The sequence below is a fragment of the Cariama cristata genome, unplaced genomic scaffold (genome assembly GCF_000690535.1).
Source record: "Cariama cristata isolate BGI_N322 unplaced genomic scaffold, ASM69053v1 scaffold4438, whole genome shotgun sequence".
Lineage (NCBI taxonomy): Eukaryota > Metazoa > Chordata > Aves > Cariamiformes > Cariamidae > Cariama > Cariama cristata.
In genome coordinates this window covers 18,818-43,007 of record NW_009630489.1, presented here as the reverse complement: position 1 = coordinate 43,007, position 24,190 = coordinate 18,818, and the positions used below count along the sequence as shown (strand labels likewise).

The 24,190-nt window shown below is 37.7% G+C and overlaps 1 protein-coding gene across 1 annotated transcript in view; it reads right to left on the bottom strand.

Annotated features, from left to right (window-relative positions):
* The window catches only part of HACE1 (HECT domain and ankyrin repeat containing E3 ubiquitin protein ligase 1), a 49,814-nt gene that overhangs the window by 11,219 nt on the left and 14,405 nt on the right, over window positions 1–24,190 (bottom strand). The window contains exons 10-18 of the mRNA XM_009705547.1: window positions 20,391–20,637; window positions 14,067–14,404; window positions 10,918–10,986; window positions 10,153–10,240; window positions 8,259–8,370; window positions 8,070–8,167; window positions 7,785–7,872; window positions 6,464–6,613; window positions 1,075–1,271 (exon numbers count right to left, since the gene is read on the bottom strand). Of these exons, the coding sequence (XP_009703849.1) occupies window positions 1,075–1,271; window positions 6,464–6,613; window positions 7,785–7,872; window positions 8,070–8,167; window positions 8,259–8,370; window positions 10,153–10,240; window positions 10,918–10,986; window positions 14,067–14,404; window positions 20,391–20,637 (1,387 nt within the window). The remainder of the gene's footprint in view (window positions 1–1,074; window positions 1,272–6,463; window positions 6,614–7,784; window positions 7,873–8,069; window positions 8,168–8,258; window positions 8,371–10,152; window positions 10,241–10,917; window positions 10,987–14,066; window positions 14,405–20,390; window positions 20,638–24,190) is intronic.

The window sequence follows — 24,190 nt, the reverse complement described above, 5'->3', positions numbered from 1 at the left end:
TTAATAATCCACTGCTTTCACAATTAGACTTGTTTTACCATCTGTATTCTTTCATGAATGACTATATTGCAGGAAACAATGCATAAGCAGGCCAATAATATGTATTCCTGTAACTGGAATGACACTCTGCCTTAATGAAAATGAGGATTAAGCATACAAGAACCCAGTGCCAACTGCTCCAACGCAAACTAAAATTTTGCTAGAACAAACGCTGACACCAAGTGGCCATTTACCAATGGAGCAGCTGCCTACACCACTGCTAAAGCTGAATGAATACTGTGTGCACAAAATGAGTTAGGCTAGCTCAACACAAATGAAAAAAAAATCCAAGCACAAAGCAGACATAAGGATCAAAAGAGTCAATGATACAAAAAAACTGCAGGTCCACCCGTGAGACTCCTGCAGTTACTCAAAACTATCTAGTGGGCAACTGCCGAATCCAATTAGACTGATGTCTACCTTAGTTTCTAGATGATTTAAAAATCTGGCTGCATTTTTCCACATTTGTTTTTGAACTAATGCTGCAGAGAACTCTGGGATTTTCCAAAGTTGTTACTATTACAGCAAATTAAAAAGGCAGATTATTTCCATACACACAGAGTGACTTGCAAACACCTGAAGAAGCTTCCTACGGCCTTTTACTCTGTGAATTATCCGTACGGTACTGTAGAGCAAGCCCGTTCCATAGCCAGCCCTAGCAGGCAGCACACTTTGCAACATTACCTACAATTTTACTGTTAGCAATTGGTACTGTTTTACCTTCCTGGTATATACACCCATGTCTTCAACTTTAGGAATATTTGTAACTTTTAAAATAAACCCTTCATTTAAAGTTGATCCTATTTTCCTTCCAAAAGTTCTGTCAGAAAGAACTTCAAACCTGAACACTTACAAAGATTTTAAATAGCACTGTTTCAATAACATGCTAAGCTAGAAAAAGGGAGAAGATGTTAGCAACATTTTTTTGTGTGTTTCCTCCAAAACAGGTATACGATTTATGCTTCCAGTTATTCAGAAAGTCAGTCCAATTGTTTTTCTTATACTATCAACTTCTGAATAAACGTGTATACTCACTTTGTTTTCCTGCGTAACAAGTATACTTGCACCTGCCGGCTTCAGTGGCACTTCTTCCATTGCTCCAAAGACATCAGTCTCAACAGAGAAGGTCAGCTCTAAACCCAGATCACTGATATCATTATCTAAAATCCACTGCAAGTTCTTTGCATACTCTGGATCAATAGACGCTACATCCTGATAATTTACAGGTATACCTAGAAAAAAAAACAGAGACAAAACCCTTCAAATAAATAGGATAAAGCAAAACCGATTCTAACTTATTATACGGTAGAAGATTGCCCTCTAGAGAGAGCCCAGAATAATGCAGTTAATAGGAACAGGGAAAAACGGAGTCACCATTACTAACTACAGCAGAACTGTACTTACTACCTTTTAAAAGTATGAAAGAATCAAGTTTCCTCTGCATGTTTTTCTTCCCAGTGAAGGAAATGGCATACCACTTGAGCAACAATTGGCACAATTTTAGCTCACTAATGGGTTTCAGTAAAAGCATCTAACCATACGGAACACAAAATGTTAAGTGAGTTTCCTAAAAAAAATAATCTTAGTTTTCTACATAATGTTTAGAAACCCAAATATCATCTTTCTCTATACAATAACATCTTTTCCCCCAGGAAATTATTTAGAACTGGGGGGGGGAAACAACCCTTCCATACTTAGTGAAGTCTTTCATTCTTCAGTTTTCTTTATAATCACGTTTGATATGAGACCTACTATACAGTTGAAAAATTTATTTATAGGAATTTTACATTTTCAAATTGAACTTGCGATTCATTTAGAAGCATTAAGAGGAGAGCTGCTAGAAGTCTGACTTTTATCCAAGTATAGAAACTGCCTATTTATAGCCCCTTCATAGACATGGCATTGAAACAAAATCTGAGCAAACATGCCCAGAACAAGGTGACCTTGAGTTTCTGCAAGAGAACTACCCTCTTCACTACACAAGAAAGCAAACCCCAACTACCTGAACTCTGTCACAACAGATACTTTAATTCTACCAAGACAGAAATATGTGGGAAAAGGGGTAGGGGGTTTAGAGAAAAGCAAGTTATTGGGAAGTACTCTTTGCTTCATCATCTTCCGTGCACTGTGAAGTGTCACAAGGGTGTCCATTAGTAGAAGTCTTATCACCCTATGGACTGCAGAAGCAGTACCTCAGATAGTAAGTCAAAATTCAAAGGTTAGCAGCCAGTGCAAACATGTAAGTGCAAAAACTGTTACAGTATTTTCCTGGAAGAGCTGACTAGTGCTGAAATGGCATGTACACAAGCTGCAAGGCAATGGTTTTCTAATAAAAATCGAGCAACACTCCAGTTTGAGAGGAATAGATAATTTACTAATGAATTTTCACTGTCATCCCTCTCAAAAAAAAAATCTGACAGCTGTCTAGCAGTTTCTAAAGGACCTTCACTCTTGCTAACTAGTAAACATAGAATCATAGAATCATTTAGGTTGGAAAAGACCTTTAAGATCATCAGGTTCAACCGTTAACCTAGCACAGCCAAGTCCACCACTAAACCATGTCCCTAAGCACCAGGTCTACACGTCTTTTAAATGCCTCCAGGGATGGTGACTCCACCACCTCCCTGGGCAGCCTCTTCCAATGCCTGGCAACCCTTTAGTGAAGAAATTTTTCCTAATATCCAACCTAAACCTCCCCTGGTGCAACTTGAGACCATTTCCTCTTGTCCTAATGCCAGTTACGGTGGAGAAGAGACCGATCCCCATTTGGCTACAACCTCCTTGCAGGTAGTTGTAGAGAGCCATCAGGTCTCCCCTCAGCCTCCTCTTCTCCAGACTGAACACCCCCAGCTCCCTCAGCCGCTCCCCATCAGACTTGTGCTCCAGACCCTTCACCACCTTCGTTGCCCTTCTCTGGACTCGCTCCAGCACCTCAAGGTCTTTCTTGTCGTGAGGGGCCCAGAACCAAACACAGGATTCGAGGCGCAGCCTCACCAGTGCCGAGTACAGGGGGACAATCATTGCCCTGATCCTGCTGGCCACACTATTTCTGCTACAGGTCAGGATGTCGTTGACCACCTTGGCCACCTGGGCATACTGCTGGCTCATGTCCAGCCAGCTGTCAACCAGCACCCCAGGTCCTTTTCCACCAGGCAGCTTTCCAGCCGCTCGCCCCCAAGCCTGTAGCGTTGCATGGGGTTATTGTGACTGAAGTGCAGGACCCAGCACTGAGCCTTGTTGAACTGCATACAATTGGCCTAAGCCCATCAATCTAGCTTGTCCAGATCCCTCTGTAGAGCCCTCCTATCCTCCAGCAGATCAACACTCCCACCCAGCTTGGTGTATGCAAACTTACTGAGGGTGCTCTCGACTTGATCCCCTTGTCCAGATCATTGATAAAGATATTAAACAGAATTGATCCCAACACTGAGCCCTGGGGAACACCACTTGTGACTTGAAATGCATATGTGCATTTCCCATATGCAATGTGGAAATACTGATGTCTGAATCTATCTGCTATGTGTCTTTGTGGGTTGGAGGTGGAAGTTTTCTTTCCCAAACAGAAAAGTAATTGACTCCTTAGAAAAAACACAAAGTAACTGGACAACAACACTAGTGAAACTAACTTCTCCTCCCCGTTTAAGCAGCCCTAATAAACTTGAAGACCTGTGGAATAACATTTGATTTCACAGCATAGGAAAAAAACCCAAAACATTAAAGCTACATATCTCACATCCTATAAAGACCATTAGTTGTGTGTTAGCTCATCATCACTTAAGCTGGTGATCTTTACTTGCCTACCAGATATTGTTGCAGAAAGATCTCAGTTCATCACGGTGAAAAGAGGTGATGAACTCACTTAAGTCTCAAAGAAGCAATCACGTTTGTCCATACAGGTTTCAGCCTCTAATTAAGGCACTTCCACATCATCTCTGCTGACTGAAGAAAAGAGTTCCTTTGAAAGAGGTTCATACTGTTGCTCAGATACAGGAGATCTTACCATACCACTGGTGGATTCAGTGCCATCAACAGGGAAGGCTACAGAAAACGAGGATCTCAGTGCAAGGTGAGAAACCAAAGGAATGGAAATGGTCTCAGGCTTCAAAAGATTTCATGCTCCATTAATTAAGGCCTGACAAGTAGCTGAAGGGAATCTCTATGTCTGTAAGCTGGTAACTTGTATTTGGCATTAACAGCAGTTAGCATAACCCATAGCTGAACCTGAAACAAAAATAAAACAAACTCCCCCCCAGGAGCATCTGCTGCATGCAATGCAGGTTCTTCAAGCAAGGAGAGAGGAGATGCACGAAGCTGAAGCAAAAGGCCTTGGAAAGGTTTAAATAAACCACCATGATTCAGGTAGAAAAAGCAACTACTTTGGGAAGCGGAAGTGTAATTTTTCCAGTTCTCTGTCTGATAAATAACAAGAAGTGACAAAAACCTGTGAACCTTTTGAGCTTGAAGTTCAACATGCACAAAGCTTTGGAGAGTTCCAGGATGCCTGTTCAACAGAATGACAAGACCTTACTAAGAGGGACTGGTGAGATCTTATTCACATAGACTACTCACTGCTGTTAGGTTTGCAATAGTTACTCTACCAAAATGAAAAAAAAGAAAAAAGTAAACAATAGGTCATCTTGTCAATTCAGAAACCCACAAATCCAGTATATAATCACAAGTCAAACTAGAAAAGAACTCAAATTCACTAATAGTCATTTCCAAAAGAGGTGACAAGAGCAACACTTCATAATTCTCACGGTGTCACTGAACAGCCGAAAAATGTTTTTCTCATTTGTCAATACATCACATGGAGATTAGCCTGTGAGCGTCATTCTTCTGCTTGCACAGAAGAATCTCTTTATGTCAGAGGTCAACCCTTAAGTCAGTGCCAAATTGTGCCACACAAACTTATGTCTACTTTGGAACCGTTTTCCTACGTGAAGATCAATGGCTAGGGAAGCCCGATGAGGCATTGCCAACACGGTGCTGCTTCAGATTGGCTGTCCTCCATTGCCTCTTGCCCAGTACACAGTCACTCTCCTGCAGCAGAAAGCACTACTGAGGGAAAGAAGTAAAAAGCATCCCTTTTGTCAAGAACTCGACAAAGATGACTGAGCCTGCACCAACAGTGTTTCCTGAACACTTTCAGGGAAGAGAAACAGTAAACTTCAAGTTAAGAGTTGATCTGTCCTGGACTCGGCAAACATCACAGGAAGACTGCAGGTAGACAGAAGGATTACAGAAAAACAGAATGAGATGCAAGTAATTCCTTGGAAATCTTGCTAGGTCTTAAAGTAAGGAGTGGTTCTTGAGGAAAAGCAAAACTTCCAACATCGAGCTATCTTACACTTCCAAAGAAGATTAAAGAATAGAGCTCAAACACAAAGGAAATTCTGCATGCAGCAGCAAAGGAATTTATGTATTTAGAGGAGTAACAGCAATGCAAAGGGAATTTACCCTTCCATCACAAAGGAAATGTTTTTCATGACAATGCAGAACAGGGGCACCATGTTCGATAATCAAGAGGCACAAAGGTTCTCAAAGAAGAGCAGAGAAGAGCCCGAGACCACAGATACCACCAACTAACAGCAGTCCTTCTCTATCAAAAAGAAAAGTTACATTTTTATAAAGACTTCTGGCCAATTTTCTTGAATACCACAGTAAGTATATGAATTAACTTCCCTCAGGAAGAAGACAAGATGAACCTGCCTTAGTTCTGAAACACAATTTCAGGAAGTAAGTAGTATTTGTTGGAGTAGGTAGACAGGGAGGTTCGCAACAGTATAGATTCACCTTGTTAAAATATTACATGACTGAAGAACTGCAGGCATAACAAAGAATGACTGACAGATTTTTGCCAGAGTTCATAAACATTATCAACTTCGTAAGCCTGTCTTAAGTTAACTAGGGAATGATTTTTTTCATTCCTTAAGAATGACATTACATGGCAGGACAGATGAATTTCATAACTGTGATGCCAAGAACTGCATACACCACAAAAACAACTGGCTACACTAGTCTGTCTTTCAGGCATTCCTAGTCAGCAACATTAAAGATAGCTGAATTATATGATTATGCTTTATACAGATTAATGATGCTTTCCTTGTTTTTAATTTAAGATTCATATTCAAATATAAATTGAAAGATTAGCTATTTTATTAAAAGTTGCTAACTGTATAAAATTCCCACATAGTTTTGCTAATGTATTTCTGTATTTTGCAACTATAACAGTTCCTAAGAGAGGCTCAGACTGGAATAGCAATTACTGCTACATTATGTTGCAACCCTGGTGTACATGAAAGATTAGCAAGACATTCATTTCCAAGACTTTTTCACTTTTAACACACACAGAAGTAAAAAAGGAAAAGGTTTACTGCTCAGACAACTGTTATGACTAATAAACAAGATTTTGATAAAACCATACCAAGAATATGTTTGTAGAACGACCTTGTGAAGTAGATGTTCACCAATTGCCTGTGATTCAGTGCTAGTCCCAGGATCTGGCCTGCAAAACGGAAGTAGTTCAAATGATCCGGATTTACAGAAGAGTTGCTGTTCGGCTGGAAAGTTGTTCCTATAAAATAAAAAGATTATCATCATGTTTCATTACTTTTTTTTTTTTTAAGTGAAGTTCATATTTATCAAATACACCATGCATCTGAAACCACTGAAAGAGTTTTATTTTGGGGTTCTGGAAGATTGTTTGTGGTTTTTTTGTTTACCCAAAAAATACGTCAGAAAGAAATGTATTAGAATCATTATGGTTGGAAGAGACCTCAAAGATCATCAAGTCCAATTATTGTATTAGAATGTAATGACATCCTATTATTACAAAAATACTGCTTAGCCACTCTCCAAGGCACTGCTTTGAAATCATTATCAACATAAGAGTAATCATGACCTGCTAAATTTGGTCCGCCATCTTACTATATTGCTATGTGCATTGTTCTTTGCACACTGCAACAGGCCATGCTTCTATCAACTTGTGAATATGCTCCAAGGAAGGGTGAGAATGCATTTGGCTCCAGCCAGATGCAGACAGGAGACAGTCCAGTCCTAGTCTCCTTGGAAAAGACTACCTCAAACAGACATCCCTGAAATTTTCCTTTTAAATGTCAAGAACTAATCTACGCCTCTACTGTCGACTGGATTCCGTGCCATTTCCCAAGACTTTATAAGGTAGAAAGTAAAACATTTATCACTGATGACAATATGAAATCTTTTATTGATACAAATTTGCTTTATGTGAAGCACCCAAGAACAAAAAGTCAAACACAAGCTAGATCTGTGGAGATCAACATCTGGTTTTATCACAAAAATTAACTGGTTGAACTTGTGGATTTCTAAAAGGCAATAAAGGAATACCTCCACAGACCCCTTGCAGAAGCAGAAGAAAGGAAAACACTTTCTATACTGCTCTCAAAGTGTTATGTTCTTCTACTACAGAAGGCAGAAATAGCATGGACTCATTAAAACCAACAAGTCACTCTCCTCTTACAAAAGAGAGAACAAAATGGAGGAAACATCAAATTAAGAAAAATCTTTCATCTGTACTTATAAAAATGTAGAATTAATAGATCGCTTCTCTCTATATATATGAGATCAAGTCTGTCAGTGTTGCTTTTAAAAAGTAACGATCTTATATTCTGAAACCAATTAAGTGACTTTTTTATTGGATTATTAAAAAGCTTTTATAAAAGAAGACAAGCTAAAATTAGGAGAAAAAAAAAAAGGCAGAGACATACCATCAGCTGACTGGGTAAATAAGGCATAGTCTGGGTTAACTATTTCACTGGATAAGATATCAAACCACTCACGCACCACACCCTGTCCCTATGTGTCAAAAGAATAGAACATATTAGTACATAGAACTTTCACTGCACAAACAGTTACACTGGATAACCATATATTTCTTAATAAAGTATAAATGTTATTTTAAATTAGGATTTAGTTCAAAACAATACTTGTGAAAGAGAATTAGTATTTCCATATATAAATACCAGAAAGGAAAACCATGCAATTTTACCCACCATGCCTTCTTCTCCATGAAATCTCACAGCAATCCCCTGCTTTAGTTTTGCACAATTTGCTTTAGACACGACTTCACAGCTACTCCTAAAAATAGAATCTAAATACAAAGCACCAATTAATTTTTTATCTTAATGCATTATATTTCAATGTCTTTCAAAGATATACCAATTCCATTTATAACACAATACCTCTGTGAACCAAAAGGATGTCATTTTCATTGACAGGTCTGTGCACCATGTCCGAATCTGGCTGCCCAGCATGCAGATGTTCATAGAACCATTCGCAGCGATCTTTAAATGGCTAAAAAACAATGGGTAAGCCATATTATATAGATACATTCAAATGAATTCATCCTCTCTCCTAAACAAGGACTGGAAAATGGTTATGCATACTTCGCAATTCATTTTTGAGAGGCGTAGAGTGTTACTCAGTGCTACCGCAACACACTAACTACACAGGATTTTGGGAAGAGGAAAGGAGTGAAGTCTGGTACGCAGAAAGACTGGACCACCAGTTATCCAGAAATCGCTATCAGAGCTCACCACACAGGAAAAAAACAGCACAAAACTTCTTCCAGGGCAGGGGGGGAAGGAATAGAGATAAGAAGTCAGTCACTGGCTTCTGTGACACTACTGATTATCAACCGCAGCTGAGTACAGAAGCACAAGTGATATAAACATGTCCTCTTTGTAGTAAAGTTCATTGGCAATAAAAAACAGCTCAAAGGAAACAGAAACCTTCCAAAGTAATTCCCTAGGTGAGAAGGTCCTGTTTGACTCAGTATTTAGATTGACATTTTGCAGTTGTTCTGAGACAGATAGGTCCCAAGTATGGCCTCTCTCATCTATCATGATTCACGACACGTATTTTTAGCTGATCAAACAAACAGGGTATCAGTTCTCAGGGTCTCTTCATTATTCATAGGTAATGAACTTCAAAAAGTAAATACACATAACACCACATCCTAAAAATGAAACTGGATTACCAAAACCAATGGACATATAAAAATAAACGCACAGTACTGTTCACAACTAAAGAAATAAAGCTCTTGGAACAAACCCTTAACAATTATTGGGGGGAGGGTGTTCTGGTTAGTTAGAGGAATTCTACCTTTGTTTCCAGAAAATTCTGTCTTTGATAAAAATAGTTTAAGTAAGGAACCTTTCTAATAGAGAACAAAGCAAAAGCAAACCAGTGTGTGCTAAATGAAGGAGCTCCAAACAGCTCATTATCACTCAAAGACCATCTTCATTTGTAATACAACAAATACACAGCTCTGTCCCTGAGCTACAGGTAGACAATAATAATCTTTTAAACGTAAGTGAGGAAAACGTGGCAGATGCTTAACGCTACAGTGTTATGTAAAGCAGTAGACTTCCATAAGGGGATTTGCTCATGAATTTTTCCACTTAACTACACTAAACTTCCCTAGAGTAACTCTTTAGTCTTGAATTCATGTCCTGTGCTAAACTGAGAAGTGAGTTCAGGTTATGCAAGACATCAGTATTTTACTGGGAAAAAAAAAAAAAAAAACAACACACACACACAAAAAAAAAAACCAAACAAACAAAAAACCACAAAAAAAACCCACACCAAACAAAAGGAAATGCTAAGAAACAGCAAAGGGTAACAAGACATGACGTTTCACTGAAGGAGCTGCTGCTAATTAACTACGACCAAATCAACCAGTAGTGGTGTATTTATTCTCTGGTTTGTCTAAAAATGTAAGTCAATTAAGGAAAAAGCACAGCATTTTAAAGTTCAATCTATTAGATGTGCACAAACAGATTTAATAATAGAAAGTTAACTCTGTTAAAGTGAAAGTTGGACTTATGAGACATATTTAACATTGGTCATCTCAAATGGACTTACACAGGTACTTTAAAGAATTAGAAGTACAGAAGTCTTGCAGCCGTGTTTGTTTAATCTGTTCTTTCAACACTCCAGATTCAGAAGCACTGGAGGCCACAATTAGCTCTTCCATCCTCCTCAAATGGATTTTTTAAAAAATAATATTATTTTTAAACAAAACACCTTCTTTATATTCATAAAAGTTGTAACTAAACATCTCCTGGCATTTACCTGAGCTTTGATGATGTGCATAAATCTGGACATTAGTTCAGGACACTCAAGAAGGAAATGAAAGTGATCAAAAATTATTTTGGGATTTCTGAAAGAAAAATAGGTAAGAAGCCTGTTAGTCAGAGATCTAATAATAATGCTTCATGATACACAAAGTCTACGTAAAGAAACAGTGCCATTAGTCATACAGAAAAGTTCCAACAGACTCTTCTATTTTGTAATGTTTTCCTAACTCTTGTTTCCAAATGACTTATACTACCTTATCCTTTGAACATGGAAGATTATAAGCAGCTCTCCAGACAGAAGCAAGGTTATAAACCAGGCAGTCCCAGAGAAACTCTGGAAACAGCCAAGTGTACAACGATGGTTTAGATTCCTTTAAGAAGTCGTTAAGTATAACAAATTTGAGGAAGAATTAAAGTTTTCATCTGCCTCAAATGAAAAGGCTTTATTTGGAACAAAGATGAGGCAAGAATTCATTAAGGAAGTTTTTCTGTTGCTCTGTGTAATTTTGTTCACAAAAATCTCACAGAATCTAACAAAAGGATCACTTGCATATATGGAAGAGTTCGTTTAAGCCTGAGCTCCGGATCATTAATACACACTCCCCTGAATTTGGCAGGACCATTAAAGTGCATTTGGTACATATGTCAAAACAACAACCTAAAAATACAACTCAGCAAGAAGAAAAATATGTATTCGAATTCTTTCTTTGGTGGGGAAAAAAAAAAAGACATTAGAAATTCCATATTTCTTGAAGCTTACCGGTTAACAAAACACTTAAGGACATCATCGTGTTTACAGACAAATTCTATAAAACGAGGCGACGTCATCCTGTTCAAAAATCATAAGATGCTTTTAGTTAATGAAAAGAATTTGAATTACCTCAATTATTGCATTATTTTTTTAAAATAAAATACTATGCAAATAGAAACTGTTGTTGTTTAACTAGTCAATCATGAAACTAAATACTCAGCAGCATTAAGATTTCATGTTAAACTAATAGAAAAGGCAAAAATGCCAATAATCAAGGTCAATTAACCTGACCAGTAACTGTTATTAATTATACGAACAAGAAAAGCTCAGGGTAATGGAGACAGACATTTTGGTATTGAATCCTTCCAGCTTTTGTTATAACAGTGGAAGCACATATATGGAAGGACTGATATTATATGCGCAATATACACAATAGGTGCATTGTTCTATATTCTTGTTCATTGCATAAAACTCCCACCACACACATTGTAAATTGTGGTAAGTGAGGAAAAGAGCCAGGAAGAAATAACATTACAAACTTAGCAAACTTAATGATGAGTGCAAGGTGGGATTTAACGGCTTCGCGAAATAACAAAATTGCTTGCTAGGCAAGCATCTTGTACACTAGTCTGGAATTTTACTTTCTCTCCCATAAATATCTGGAGAACAAGGGAAGGATTAACATGGGTGCAAATTTTACTCCATTTATTTACATCTATGTTCTGCATCTTTTTTAAAAGATAAATTCTTATTTGAATCCTTTAGCTTCAGCAAAAGCTAATAAATACTTGCAAACGAGAATAAGACCCTCTCATCAAGTGCCTTTAAAGGTTGTGAAAAATAGTACTTTAAAAAGTCCAGGATAACAACCCTAGAATTGTTCCTGTTCCCCACACCAATTTAGACAAGAGCTACTCATTTTATATAAAAAAAGAGCTATTTTCCTTCTCTCCCTTACTCTGTTCAGAAGAAACAAGTCTCACCACATCCTACCTCTCAACCACACAAAAAACAAACAAGCAAATAAAACCTTCCAGACACCAAATACAAACATTTTAAACAAACTTTTGGTCTGAGAGATGATCTGAAAATATTAAACAACTAAAAGAGTCTTCCCTGAAAGGAAGCGAACTCTCTGTACCTGTAAATTGCCACACAAACTGCAAGGTGCAATATATGGAGGGGAAAACCAAACCAACCAACCAGGCAAAAACCCCAATCCACTTGGCATACTCTTGTCAGTTTTGATGCTGAAAACTTGGAACACTGTATTTCATTAGATAAACAAAGAATGCCTAGATTCAATATCAGCATTTGCAGAACAAAAGCAATTGTGGCAAGTAAAAGAAAATAACCTCAATATTTCAAATGTTAACCAGCATGAAATGCCATCTTTATAGTACAAACATTAGGAACAATGGAAAACTATGAGCTCTGTTTACTTTCCTCCATTAAACATAAAGATATTTAAATCTAAAATTAGAGCCATTTAAAATTATTTTGTCTGAAAATGCCATTTGTTGTAATTGCAAATGTTATTTGAAGATGGCAGCAGCATTGAGTTACACCACTGTGCCATTTACTCCTACGAATATGAAAACTTCACCAACAGAGTAAGTCTCAGATGTTTGTACTTCTCGACACAGTTCTGAAAAGCCCTAAAGCAACACAGAATTTAGGTGTGCTCTGCCTTACTTTCCTGCATCCCAGGGAGTTCTCCCCGTTGTCACTGGGACAGTTCTTACTCTCCTGGCTTCTATGTTATTAATTCAGTTCAAGTTATGCAGTATTCACAGGAGTTCTCCCTAACCCAAAGCGTAAATTATGCACAGGGACAGACCCACTGGGCAAGGTCCATCAGCAAGTCACCTGGGCACAGGGAGATAGTCACCTCTCCAACTGAATTTTGGTATAGAGATAAATTGAGGGGAGATGTACGTAATCAATTCTATAAACATTTCTGCTTTTCATTTGGCTGCTGTAAATAACACTTCACTGGCATTTTATCTTAGCAAGGTTTGATGGAGATTTCAAGGGAAATGGCTAAACAGTAGCTCCTTTTTCAAGGCGGAACAAAATTAAAAGTGAATATGCTGAGGTGCTTGCAGAACGTGCTGATCCCCAGACCATCTCCCAGAGTGTCCACAGAGGAGTGTGCCCTGACAAACAGTACTGACCGACTCGAAAGCTTTTATTCCACTCGGTTTTGCAGAGAAAGAAAAACCATTACAGTGGCTGGGAATAATCAAGAGTTGTGATGTACTGGGAACACTGCTTCTAGATTCCTCAGGGAACTTGTAATACCACCATACTTGCCTAATGTTCCACTTGAGGTCATAGGATCCTTTCCTTGCAAGTTCACAAATATAATCTGTAACAATCTTGGACAGACTAAGATCTCAGTTACAGTGGACATACTTTTTTCCTTTTTAAACCAGACACCGAGATCTCAGTTACAGTGGACATACTTTTTTTCCTTTTTAAATCAGACACCAATGGTATTAAATTTACTTAAGTTGTAGTGCCTGTTCCACACAAAACTATGTTTGCCAACCCAGGACAGGATTCCAAGTGAGCATTACTTTGAGATTGAACTTTCCTTGTTATAAACCTACACAATGTAGCCAAAAAAAGTTTTGCCCCAGCTGCCCATTACTTTGAGATTGAACTTTCCTTGTTACAAACCTACACAATATAGCCAAAAAAAGTTTTGCCCCAGCTGCTGTTTTCATACACAAAGATAATTCACTTTTTTCCTAAGCTTATAGCTCTTCTTGTTCGATAATCACATTAAATTCAGGGATAATTTCACATTAAGAACCAACAGCAAGAATAGCTAAGTTTCTGGAGATCAAAATTACATTACCCACAAGTATCCCACAAGATTACAAAGAGTCATTAGACATTCAATAGGAAATCTGCCCCAACACAGCTACGTTCACAGGCACTAGCACTATGGAAAATCTGCAGTGCTGTTTGGTGCCATTAAAGCCAGGAGAAAAAGAAAAGTATTCGAATAACTGAAATAGTGAAAGCATTAAAAAGCAAACCCTTGACTTTCACTAATACCATCTGGTCAGCACCAACATTCTTCCAAGAAAGCATATATGGGTTTAAAATGGTAACAGTTTAAGTAACAAACAGGATCCTTTCCTTACCCCTGAGGCATCTGACAGGAGCAGCACATATAAAAAGCTTGAATGACAGCACTTAGCCTGTTTGCTGTCATGGAGATAACATCCTGGCAATCAGCACAAGCTTCCTGCTTCCCAGCAACATCGTATGTTTTCGACTCGCCAGCATCAGTGGATAGCTCTTTTCTGCCCTCGATTCCTGCAGCGGCAAAGGAAGGCGTAGGAGTAGCATCCTGGTGATCTGGTCCTTTTTGCTTCAGTAAAATGGAAGTAATGTTGGCAGAGTCCCTTTTGTTTTTCATCAGCTCCGTGGCTATAAGAACAAGCCATTCATCTAGAGAATGCCAGAGCAGTTCCAGCGGCTGCAATAAACACATGCAAAAACAGACAAAAAAGGAACACCTTGACATTAGATAATACTAATAATGTGATAATCCTCTTAAGGTAAATAAATGTCATGCGCATTTAAAAGCTTTAAATGATCCTTCAGAAGTTATGTTAGAGATAAGAGTCAAATACTCATAAAAAATTCTGTACTTGTAGCCATAAAGCACAAAGAGAAAATTTCATATAACAGGAAAATAATCAAGCAGCAGATGGAACAAAGATAAAACAATTTAGAAAGAGTGGAACGCTGAACTATTTGACAGAGTTTGGCTTCACAGTTGTTACACAGCACACTACTGCTTGACTGCTGCAGTCAAGCAGAGAAACAGTAACACTCCACGTGGAGTTTCCAGGGTAAGAGCGTGACAGTTCTTTAAGTCCCTGGTCAAAGCAGCTCCTTCCCCAAGTAGATGGAGCAAACCCCAGACACCACCACTGCGATTCAGATTCCTGCACATACCCAGTAAGATGTGCTTTATGCACAGTGTGAGCTCATACAGCTCACTTTGACAGTACCCCAGATGTCTCAGAGTAAGGGTCACCAACACCCAGCTTTATCAAAGAGAAACAAGCATCACCAGAATCACATATCAATTTTTAAAGTTATACATTTTATTTAACAAAGTCACTCTTTATTCACTACCACCAGCTTAAAACCAATATAATTGAAGCCTAGTACAAGTCCATCATTATGCGTTTGCTCTGAGGTGCAGGCCTACTACAAAGCAGAGAGACCTGTGGCTTTCTCACGAGCATTTCAAAACAACATGGGAGCTGACTGTGCTGTTCCTTCATGGTGTTTAAGGGGACGTTTCACAAGCACACAGTCTAGTGAGCACTGATATACATATCCCAAAGGGAGGCAATTCTGACTGAAGTCTTTCATAGCACTCCAAAAATAAGACTGAACTTCTAAACGCACTCCTTTTTCCATATATTACTGTTGCATCAACATTTGTCACCAATTAAAGCATTCAAAGACGTAGCAGATACTGAAAGTTATGTTCTCATCTTCTAAAGTTGCCTTTAAAAATTAAGAGCTATTTACAGCACAGTGTACCAGAAGTCTATGCTATCTGGAGCACTGTCAGTAGACCTCATAATGACACGTTCTCAATACACAATAAAGTACTTCTCATAAAAGTTGTGTATTAAAAAAAAAAAATCTATTGAAACTTACTATTACAAAATTTACCATTATGCTTCCATCTTTTCCTAATAAGAATTTTGGGCAAAGCCAGCCTGACCTCTAACGCTGGTAGGCTTTGCTCAACATACTGTATGACACTCACGTAATCCTTGTACTCCTAGTGACCACACACTTCTCCAGCTGGTGATCCCAATACCTCCAGCGTAGGTACCATAGGTATCGTTTTCTACATAAATATCTGCCATACAGGATCAAGTTAGCTTCTTTCCAAGACCCACCTGGCAGACCTTCACCACAAAACAAAATGTAGAAAAACTTCCTAATGGAAAATGGGATTCATTGCATATATGGAAGAATTAAAATACAGCTGTGTTCTTAACATGTAACTCACAAGAAACTAGGCAGTTATTTACTAGAACACTAAAACGTAGTTTTCTTCTCCCAAACTTTTCAATGCGTAGCTTGCCAGACACCATTTTTCTGCTGATATCATGTGCTTTATCTTTTATTTCCCACAGACTTAGCATGCCTTTCAGAACTCTTGCAACTGATCTGTTGTTCCAAAGCTAGTTTTTCACAGATTCTGATCAAACACTCATTTAAAAGTGTAGTCAGACACAGCAACTTCAATATTTCACTTTCCTTTTATCTAGTCTAACTTCAGGAAATAAAGCACTCCTCTAAATATTGCCCACCACCTCCATATCCATGGCTGTCAGCATCTTATGTTAGCATGCATGATCAGACCTTTTCAAGTGTAATATGGACATATTCAATCAAACCATTAGCAACATTTTTTAAAACTACAAGGCAGCATTCTTCAGTCAATTCTTACCATGAACCGCATATTAAACACAAACCTCCACTCAACCTTCAGTTTTCACATCTCACATTTCAGAAAAGTTTCTTTGGAAGTATATGTCTGAGTCAGACTGAGTACCAAGTTTTTACAGCTGCACACTTCATCTCTCAAACGCAAGGGTTTAGCTACATAACACCTTCCTCTTTACCCATCTAGAAAGCAAGACGTTAGAAATCAAACCCATATTCAAAGTGCAATATTGGAGCAAAATCTTTTGCCAGGTGACAGACAGTCTTTTAAGATACAGGGAGCCAAAGATCACTAATCCATGAAGTGACTGTGTCACAGCAGAGAAGTCAATCCAATTCTAGAGAAGAATAGTATCTAAAATGAGGGAAAAAATGTTACAGGCTTCCCAACTTTGTTCAACTAGACAGGGAGCATTTGCAGCAAGTTTCCCTAATATGTGATCAATCTGAACAGCAACTGGAAGAACAATACATGAAAATGTAATGAATGTAAATCTGGTGAAAATTACTATTCATAAAGTTTCCCACTGGTAAGATCTCATCTGAGTTAGTAGTAGCTTGTTTCAAGATCTGGTGTTGAAATTCAATGACTATTTTGTTTCTTGCAAGATCAGGACAAGAGTGTGTCTTAATTAGCTAGTGTTTCCACTTGAAAAACATTTGGATAGGCCTGAATTGACCAGGTCTGTAATGAATTACATACGGGGAACTTCAGTAAAGCAAAGATGGCCCCGTGATTTTCTAGTCCTTGTTAAGCAATAACACTCCTCACGAGCCTCAGAGCAAGGTATACTCACACTTTCAATCCCTTCCAAGCTATATAATAGTGACAACTCTCCAAAGTATGTTCAATCAGTATACTAAAACAGAAAACCTTAATATAGCATTAAGAAAAAAGTCAGAAGAAAGTTTTTCTTCATTTCTTTTTACTGGATAAAATATAGTTTTGCACCAGCTTTTTAAAAGGAGTTATGAAGTACATCTTTAAATGTCATCAGGTGCAGATCTATTTGAACCTAGCGGGAGTGTGTTCAGGAGGAAAGGAAACAATGCCTTTATACCATGCAATAAGGCCTGATAATGTTCCTCCGGATATCCCACAAGGTTACCACAAGACAGAACTCCTGCCACCGCTACCCTCGGATATAAGTTTCTAGGTCCGTTCTTGAAAGAAGATGGTACTGAACAACAGATTAGCTTCCTATATAATAAAGACAGACAGTATCTGGAGGTCCTCACTCACTCAGATAAACAGCTTCCAGAGAAGTGGGTGGTGACCCGTATCACTTTCTTGTGCTCTGGAAAGTACTCAAGACCTTACATGGGACGTGAACCAGCAGCCTGAAATACTTGTTTTTCCCCAGAAAACCTGTATCAAAATTCAAATTATCTATATCATTTATCCCCACAACTGAATTTTAAGATCAGCAGCAAATCTCAATTTAAAGCTACTTTCCTCAAAAATTTCAATAAGTATGTTAAAATTAAAAATATTTAAGTTCCGTGTTGACTTTTTAAATACAGATTTAACTCCTGTTTTGGAGCAGCATCCTCTCTGGTTTTCTTAGTAGTCTGTACTAAACAGCTACACAGCCTGTATTCAAGAAAAGTCAAATAAAACAAAAACCAGGAGTTCTTTCTCACTGACCTGCATGTCCTACATGCAAGTACTGGTACCAGTGAAGACATACAACTGCCAGGTGTTCAAGTAGCCTCCGTACCACTGTAATAGTCTAGAGATCTGGTGGGTTTTTTTCCCCTCCTCCCAAAAAGCGAAAGGGACCATCACAACCACGTTTTCAAGGAAAGGACAAAACAGAAAAAGGAAGAGGAAGGTAGGAATAAGAGAGAAGAGGAAGTCACCCCATTGACTCAGCACTATGTCTAATCTCCCACTACCTATTTACTGTAAATCCAGGGAAGAACAGGCTAATGCAACTACAACTGAAGATTAACATAGCGTTGCCAGACCTGTGCGCCCCATTCCCAAACAAGAGTAAGTTCTCATTAGCAGTTTTGTATTTTTGAGTGTGAAATTTAAATCAACCTTAAAAATATCATGAAGACAACAGTGGCCCTAATGAAGGGCTGCCTCAGTTTTAACACTTCTAAAATAAATAAATCACAATAATAGCAATAATTATTTTTAAATCACCCTGAAATTTTTGTTTCGTTAGCTAATGCAACAGTAGTATATATTTTGCTCATTTATTAAAAAGCATAAACGTTTTTACACAATTAAGAATCACTGATATTTTCTGGGACAACCACGCCAGTTGTGTAATGTAAGTCTACTGTACAAGAGTTCACTCTCTATTAAACCGAGAAACAATTCTTTCAGCATATGAAGTAGTTTGGGCACACAGATAAGTGATTCTGCTGAAATATAATTTCCTTTACAAATGGGAATTGAATGGTTTTGTTTGGTTTATAGTGAGTTCTGAAACGATCTGGAGTTGAAAAGAGGGTAACCTTCATCTTTTTTTTCCTTTTTGGGCTATAAACAAACACAAAATGCAAGGAGATGAGGTCAGTTGCTCCTAAAACACTGAAGAAAAAAAAAGTACCAGAATATCTTACTGCAGATACTTCTTCTATTAAGCATGCTTAACATCTGCTTGTTATTTAATCTGGTATATTTAAATCAATTTTCATTTAAACTCTTAGAAAATGCTGTCCTTAATAAAATTATTCCTGTGATTTGGGTAGGACTGTTTTTTGAAAATGGACATCTGGTTAAACTCACAATGTGCCAATCTAGCTCAATGTATTTTAGTGAAAACTCTAAAGGACAATTACTACATTGCATACTGTACAACGCATCACATTTGGAACACAGTATTTTTCATTCTCAAGCACTAGCTTTATACTCATTATGTAAATCAATTTGTTATCAAAATTATTTTGCTATCAGAAAAATAAACACTTGTGCTTGTTTTTTTAAATAGTCTAATGCTTTCCTTCTGTCCAAGAGAAGAAATTTAAACAAAAAATGAGCTACTTAACTAAATACAGCTGGAATTAAGAGTATCATCTTTCATGACTTTATCAATACAGCTCTGTCTTAAAAGTCATTAGAAGTAACCTGATGAACACATATCATCAAATAAGCGCAGTAATTTCAAAATACCTTTTTCACAACACTCTGGAAGAAATGCGAAAGTTAAGGAAAATTCTCATGTAATCACTGGCATCTAAATTTGGCGATACGTATGGTGCCATGTAAGAGTATAGAGGAAGACGGAGCTGGGTGGGTGGGAAGAGACTACCCTTCAGTTCTTACTATTTAGGTGTTCTGAATAGTATGTCAGTTACATACTCAATGCAGATCAAGTGGCACGCAGGAAACTAGAACTACTTTACAGAAAGGGAAGCTATGATTTTCTACAGAGGGATTCCTCAACCAACAAGTATCAGAAAAAAAAAAAAAAACAACTTTAGAAACTAAACATCTAAACAGTGAGCACCTAAAGTAAGCATTTGAAAACAGCTATAAATCAATAACCTTGCGAGGGTAGTAATAAGCTGGTATGTTTCAAAGCATGTAATAATAAAATTTAAGACCAAGTTGAGAAAAAACTTTACGGTCACAGTGAAAACAATGAACAGAGTAAGAATTCAATTATTTCCAGTTATCTTGTGAAGTTGGATAAAACTGAATGATCAGAACTCCCAGCGAATCTCCAAATATAACTTTGAAATTACATTAATACAATCTATTACATTAATATTACCACATTTTGGGATTACTACACTCTTAAATAACATAACAGAAATAAAAACAAAGTTTACCAAAATCAGCTGGGTAACTAAAACTTCAACATCTAATAAACAATATATTAAGTAAGAAATAAACAGAAATCATCAGATGAAATGTGTATCAGTGGTTAAATGAATCCAGTGGGAACAAAAAAAACAAAGGAGAAGAAAAAAGAGGCAGGCTTAACTTAAGAAGGGATAGGGACATCAACCAAACTTACTTCCTGTTCATGAGATGTCTGATTAATGAATGCATGCTTTGTGAAATTCATCTCTTTAACGTCTATCTTCCTAACAACATCATATACTTTTCTGACCTTGAACACCTGACTTCTTGGAGTTTTATTTCCATTGTAGCCCATGTCATTTCCATTACTGGGAGAGGATGGGCCAATGCGAAAGACATGGCAAAATATCCTCACGATCCTTAAGAGACTCTTCATTTGAGCTTCATAATTACTTGACAAGCTGGGGGAAAAAATGGAATATTTAAGTTTCTTTTCCTAGATGAAACAATTTAGTATATTAAGGAGTAAGCAATCTAATGGTAGGGTCTGACATACATGCTGAAAAAAAAACCCTAAGCTTTAAAACCTAGTGAATTTTAACTTCCATTTCCTGCACCAGCCCCAAAAGTCAAATATAGGCACTATAATTTTACTAACATGTACTCATAATTTTAACTAGAAGTGAAATAAGAACAGCAAATTCCAGATCTTGCAAAATACTACATTTGTTTTTATGCACAAGTACACTTCTTATGAACCACTGGTAAGAAATTCAACTTGCTACAGTAAGGTTCTCAACGTATGAAACAAAGTGGGATATCCAGAAGAAAATGTTTTTCAGTCCAGAAAAGATCCAGAAAAGCATCCACTGGTAGAAGCCTACTGACTAATCAGATAGGCTGCCACAGCCCATCCTCACCTAGCTATTGTCCTAAATGCCCAGTAACTGCCTCAGTCAGACAAGGGATCAGGATGGTAAAGATGTCACTATTTCTACTCAAGCAAAACATCTGCACAAAAGCACCACTATGGTATTTATTTATCATCCAATAAGTATACTAAAAGTTTTATGTCTTCTTAACTGAACTGGCCAATACTGAAGTCTGTACCAATACAGTGTAGAATACGAGATATTCAGGAATTCATACACAATCAGAACATTCCCCATCAAATTCAACTTGGTTTTCTCTCCTTAAACCTTGAGTAGTAAGAATTCTGTCTTGAACACGTAACAAAAACTGCAAGAAATGAGTTTTTTTTTTCCTACTGAACTCTACTCACTTCTAAATATTATATAAAGTGAGCACATATTCAATTCTATCCTTAAAGTACTTGCAACTTAAAAGCAAGCTTTCTAACTATAAGATCAGTATACATCAGAAAAATGGCATCTTAGAGGATGCTGTAAACCTGATGCAATTAATAGTCTGTTTGTTCACAGATCTGAAACACAGCTAGCTGTAACATCACAGTACCGTCTTCATGACCTCACTCTTCCTATGGCATGGATAAAAGCAAAAGACTCATTTGTTTTCAGCACTACATTTTAATGACTGCCAGTGCGGTGTTAATTTTAAAAAGTGACATACTAAGAATTTTACCAAATTGATATATAAAACATGAACTTTTTGTCACAACCTGGACTTTAACCAGAGAAGCTTTCAGTAAACAGAAATAAGAAAGGAACACAAAGAGTAAACAGTGCAACAGTAGGAATGTTAAGTTTTTAACCAGATAAAGAAAATCCCCTGACTAGCAGGCTGTAATTATATTACCAGAAGCTCTAGTCACAGCCACAAATGAGGATTTGTAAAATCTTTACCTATATACCAAAAGAATCGATGAATACAAGAAGCTAACTTAAGTACTGGGGAAAAAAAAAACCCAAACAAAAAAAAAACACCAAGAAAACAAAAAACCCACACACCACAAACAAAACAAAACAACAACACACTTCACTTGAGGTTTATCATCCCTCAGCAGCACTGTTTTCCTGGTGAAATTTCAGGTTAAATCTCCTGGCCTTCAGGAAGAGGACCTACATATAAAGGAAACCCTTAAGTGCTTTTAATAGTTTACCAAAGCTTTTACTAGCATGTTTGTAAAGATTCGGCTAGGCCAAATCTGCACCAACAAAACCAAATCATGTCACACTACAACTGTTTCTTGGAAAGAGGAAATCTGCGATGGAGACAATGCTAACTGAACAGGCTCCTTGAGGGTATACAAGACAGCAGTCCTCAGGCAGAAGCTTGGTGACACTCCTGGCTACCTGCTAGAAGCATGACAAAAAAATAACTTTAGACACTTTTGAACTAAAACAAACCCAACAGCAATGGGCTGCAGGTTTAGCACCCAGGAAACTAACAGTGATGATACTAGTTCAACCATGCAAGAATATAATTATTAGAGGTTTTCATGTAAAGAGTACATTTTACATACTATTTTTTGGAAGGAGCAGAAAGAGGAAAGAGGCCTAAGCTCAGAGGGTCTATATTCACCAGGTACTACCTTCACCCTCATTATGTTAAAGCAACTGAGAAATAATTAGTTGAGGTAGAGATTGAAGCCTCTGACAAGGAACAGAATTGAAGAGGACAGAGACACAGTTTTTGAGAAACTGTATCTTGTAATAGAAAATAATTCCATTTCCCTTGTGACACATTACAAAGTACCAAAGAGAAGTGGGCCAGTAAGAGACCACATGACACCCTAAGTACAGGCATCTCTAGAAATGCCTGCTCATCCAACGCAATGCAAAACTTCCAACTTGTCTTCAGCCTCCGCTAGTCAACCCACATGTGGCAGGGCAGGAGTACATACTGGTTCAAACTCAGAGACAGTACAGGCACAGAGATACTGTTCCTATAGCCATACTGAAGGAGCACTGCTCAATACAAAGGAGTAATAACAGTAATAAATCAAATTAAGCATGCAATCAGTTTAATTTATCTCTGAAGATACTGAAATAGAAACAAATACTGTCTCATATGATCTAATCCAGCCACCATGACTTCTGATAATGTCCCTTACAAAACAAGTTTGAAACCCTTTCCTGCAGAATGGTTTTACACTTTATCACAGTTTATTTGTGGGAGATCTATTGGCTCTAATGCAGTCTGGAGACAAAAGGAATGTGTTACCAGTTAAGCTGATAACACACCGAAGCCCAACAACAAAAAGTTATCTTTGCAGCAACAAAATGTCATTAATATGTCTATGCATTTTAACCCCAAACATTTGAGGGGTTTAAGTCTTTTACACTCATTCATCAACGCAAACATCCATCAGAACAAGACTGTGATTAATGGTGTCATGAATTACCTAGCATTGTCTAGGAGTTCTGACCTATCTACAAGCTCCATCCAAATTTAACATGATCGATGGGGAAGAAAAAAAAAAAAGCACCTAGAACTAAGAATATATTATTTAGTGCCCACCTAACGGATGGGCTCTTCGCACCCCAGCACCAGTTGAAAAGAAGCATTCAAAGTCTTATTCCTCTACAACCTGTGCTGACAGGCCTCTCTGATTACGGAACACTCTTAAACCTCTCTTTGCCAATGAGCCATCCAGAACATGTTAGTAAGGAACTTCCACTCATGCTTTCAGGCTCTTGACCTCTTTCAGTAAAGATTTTCTTAGCTTCTAGTAAAGCATAAAGGTTAGAGCAAATTCTGCTAGCTTTTTAAAACAGTAAAACATTACTGGTGTTCCAACAGATTACAGATGAGGCATTTTGCACAAACTCCCTCAAACAGATGCCATAAAAACTAAGAAAGCATACTAGGAAAATATGCTTGCCTATTTTATGTGTTTCCCCAAGTAACCGCTTCTTGTGCCGCTGAGACAGCACGCTGGTAGAGGAAATTTTTGGTCTCATGTATATTAGTAGCCACGGAATGCAATCAGAGCCAGCAAACATGAGACAAGCATCTGAAGCAACAAACAAATCTCCTCAAACACATTCAGAAAGCATGCAGAAAAGTAAAGATGTGGAAGAGAAGGAAAAA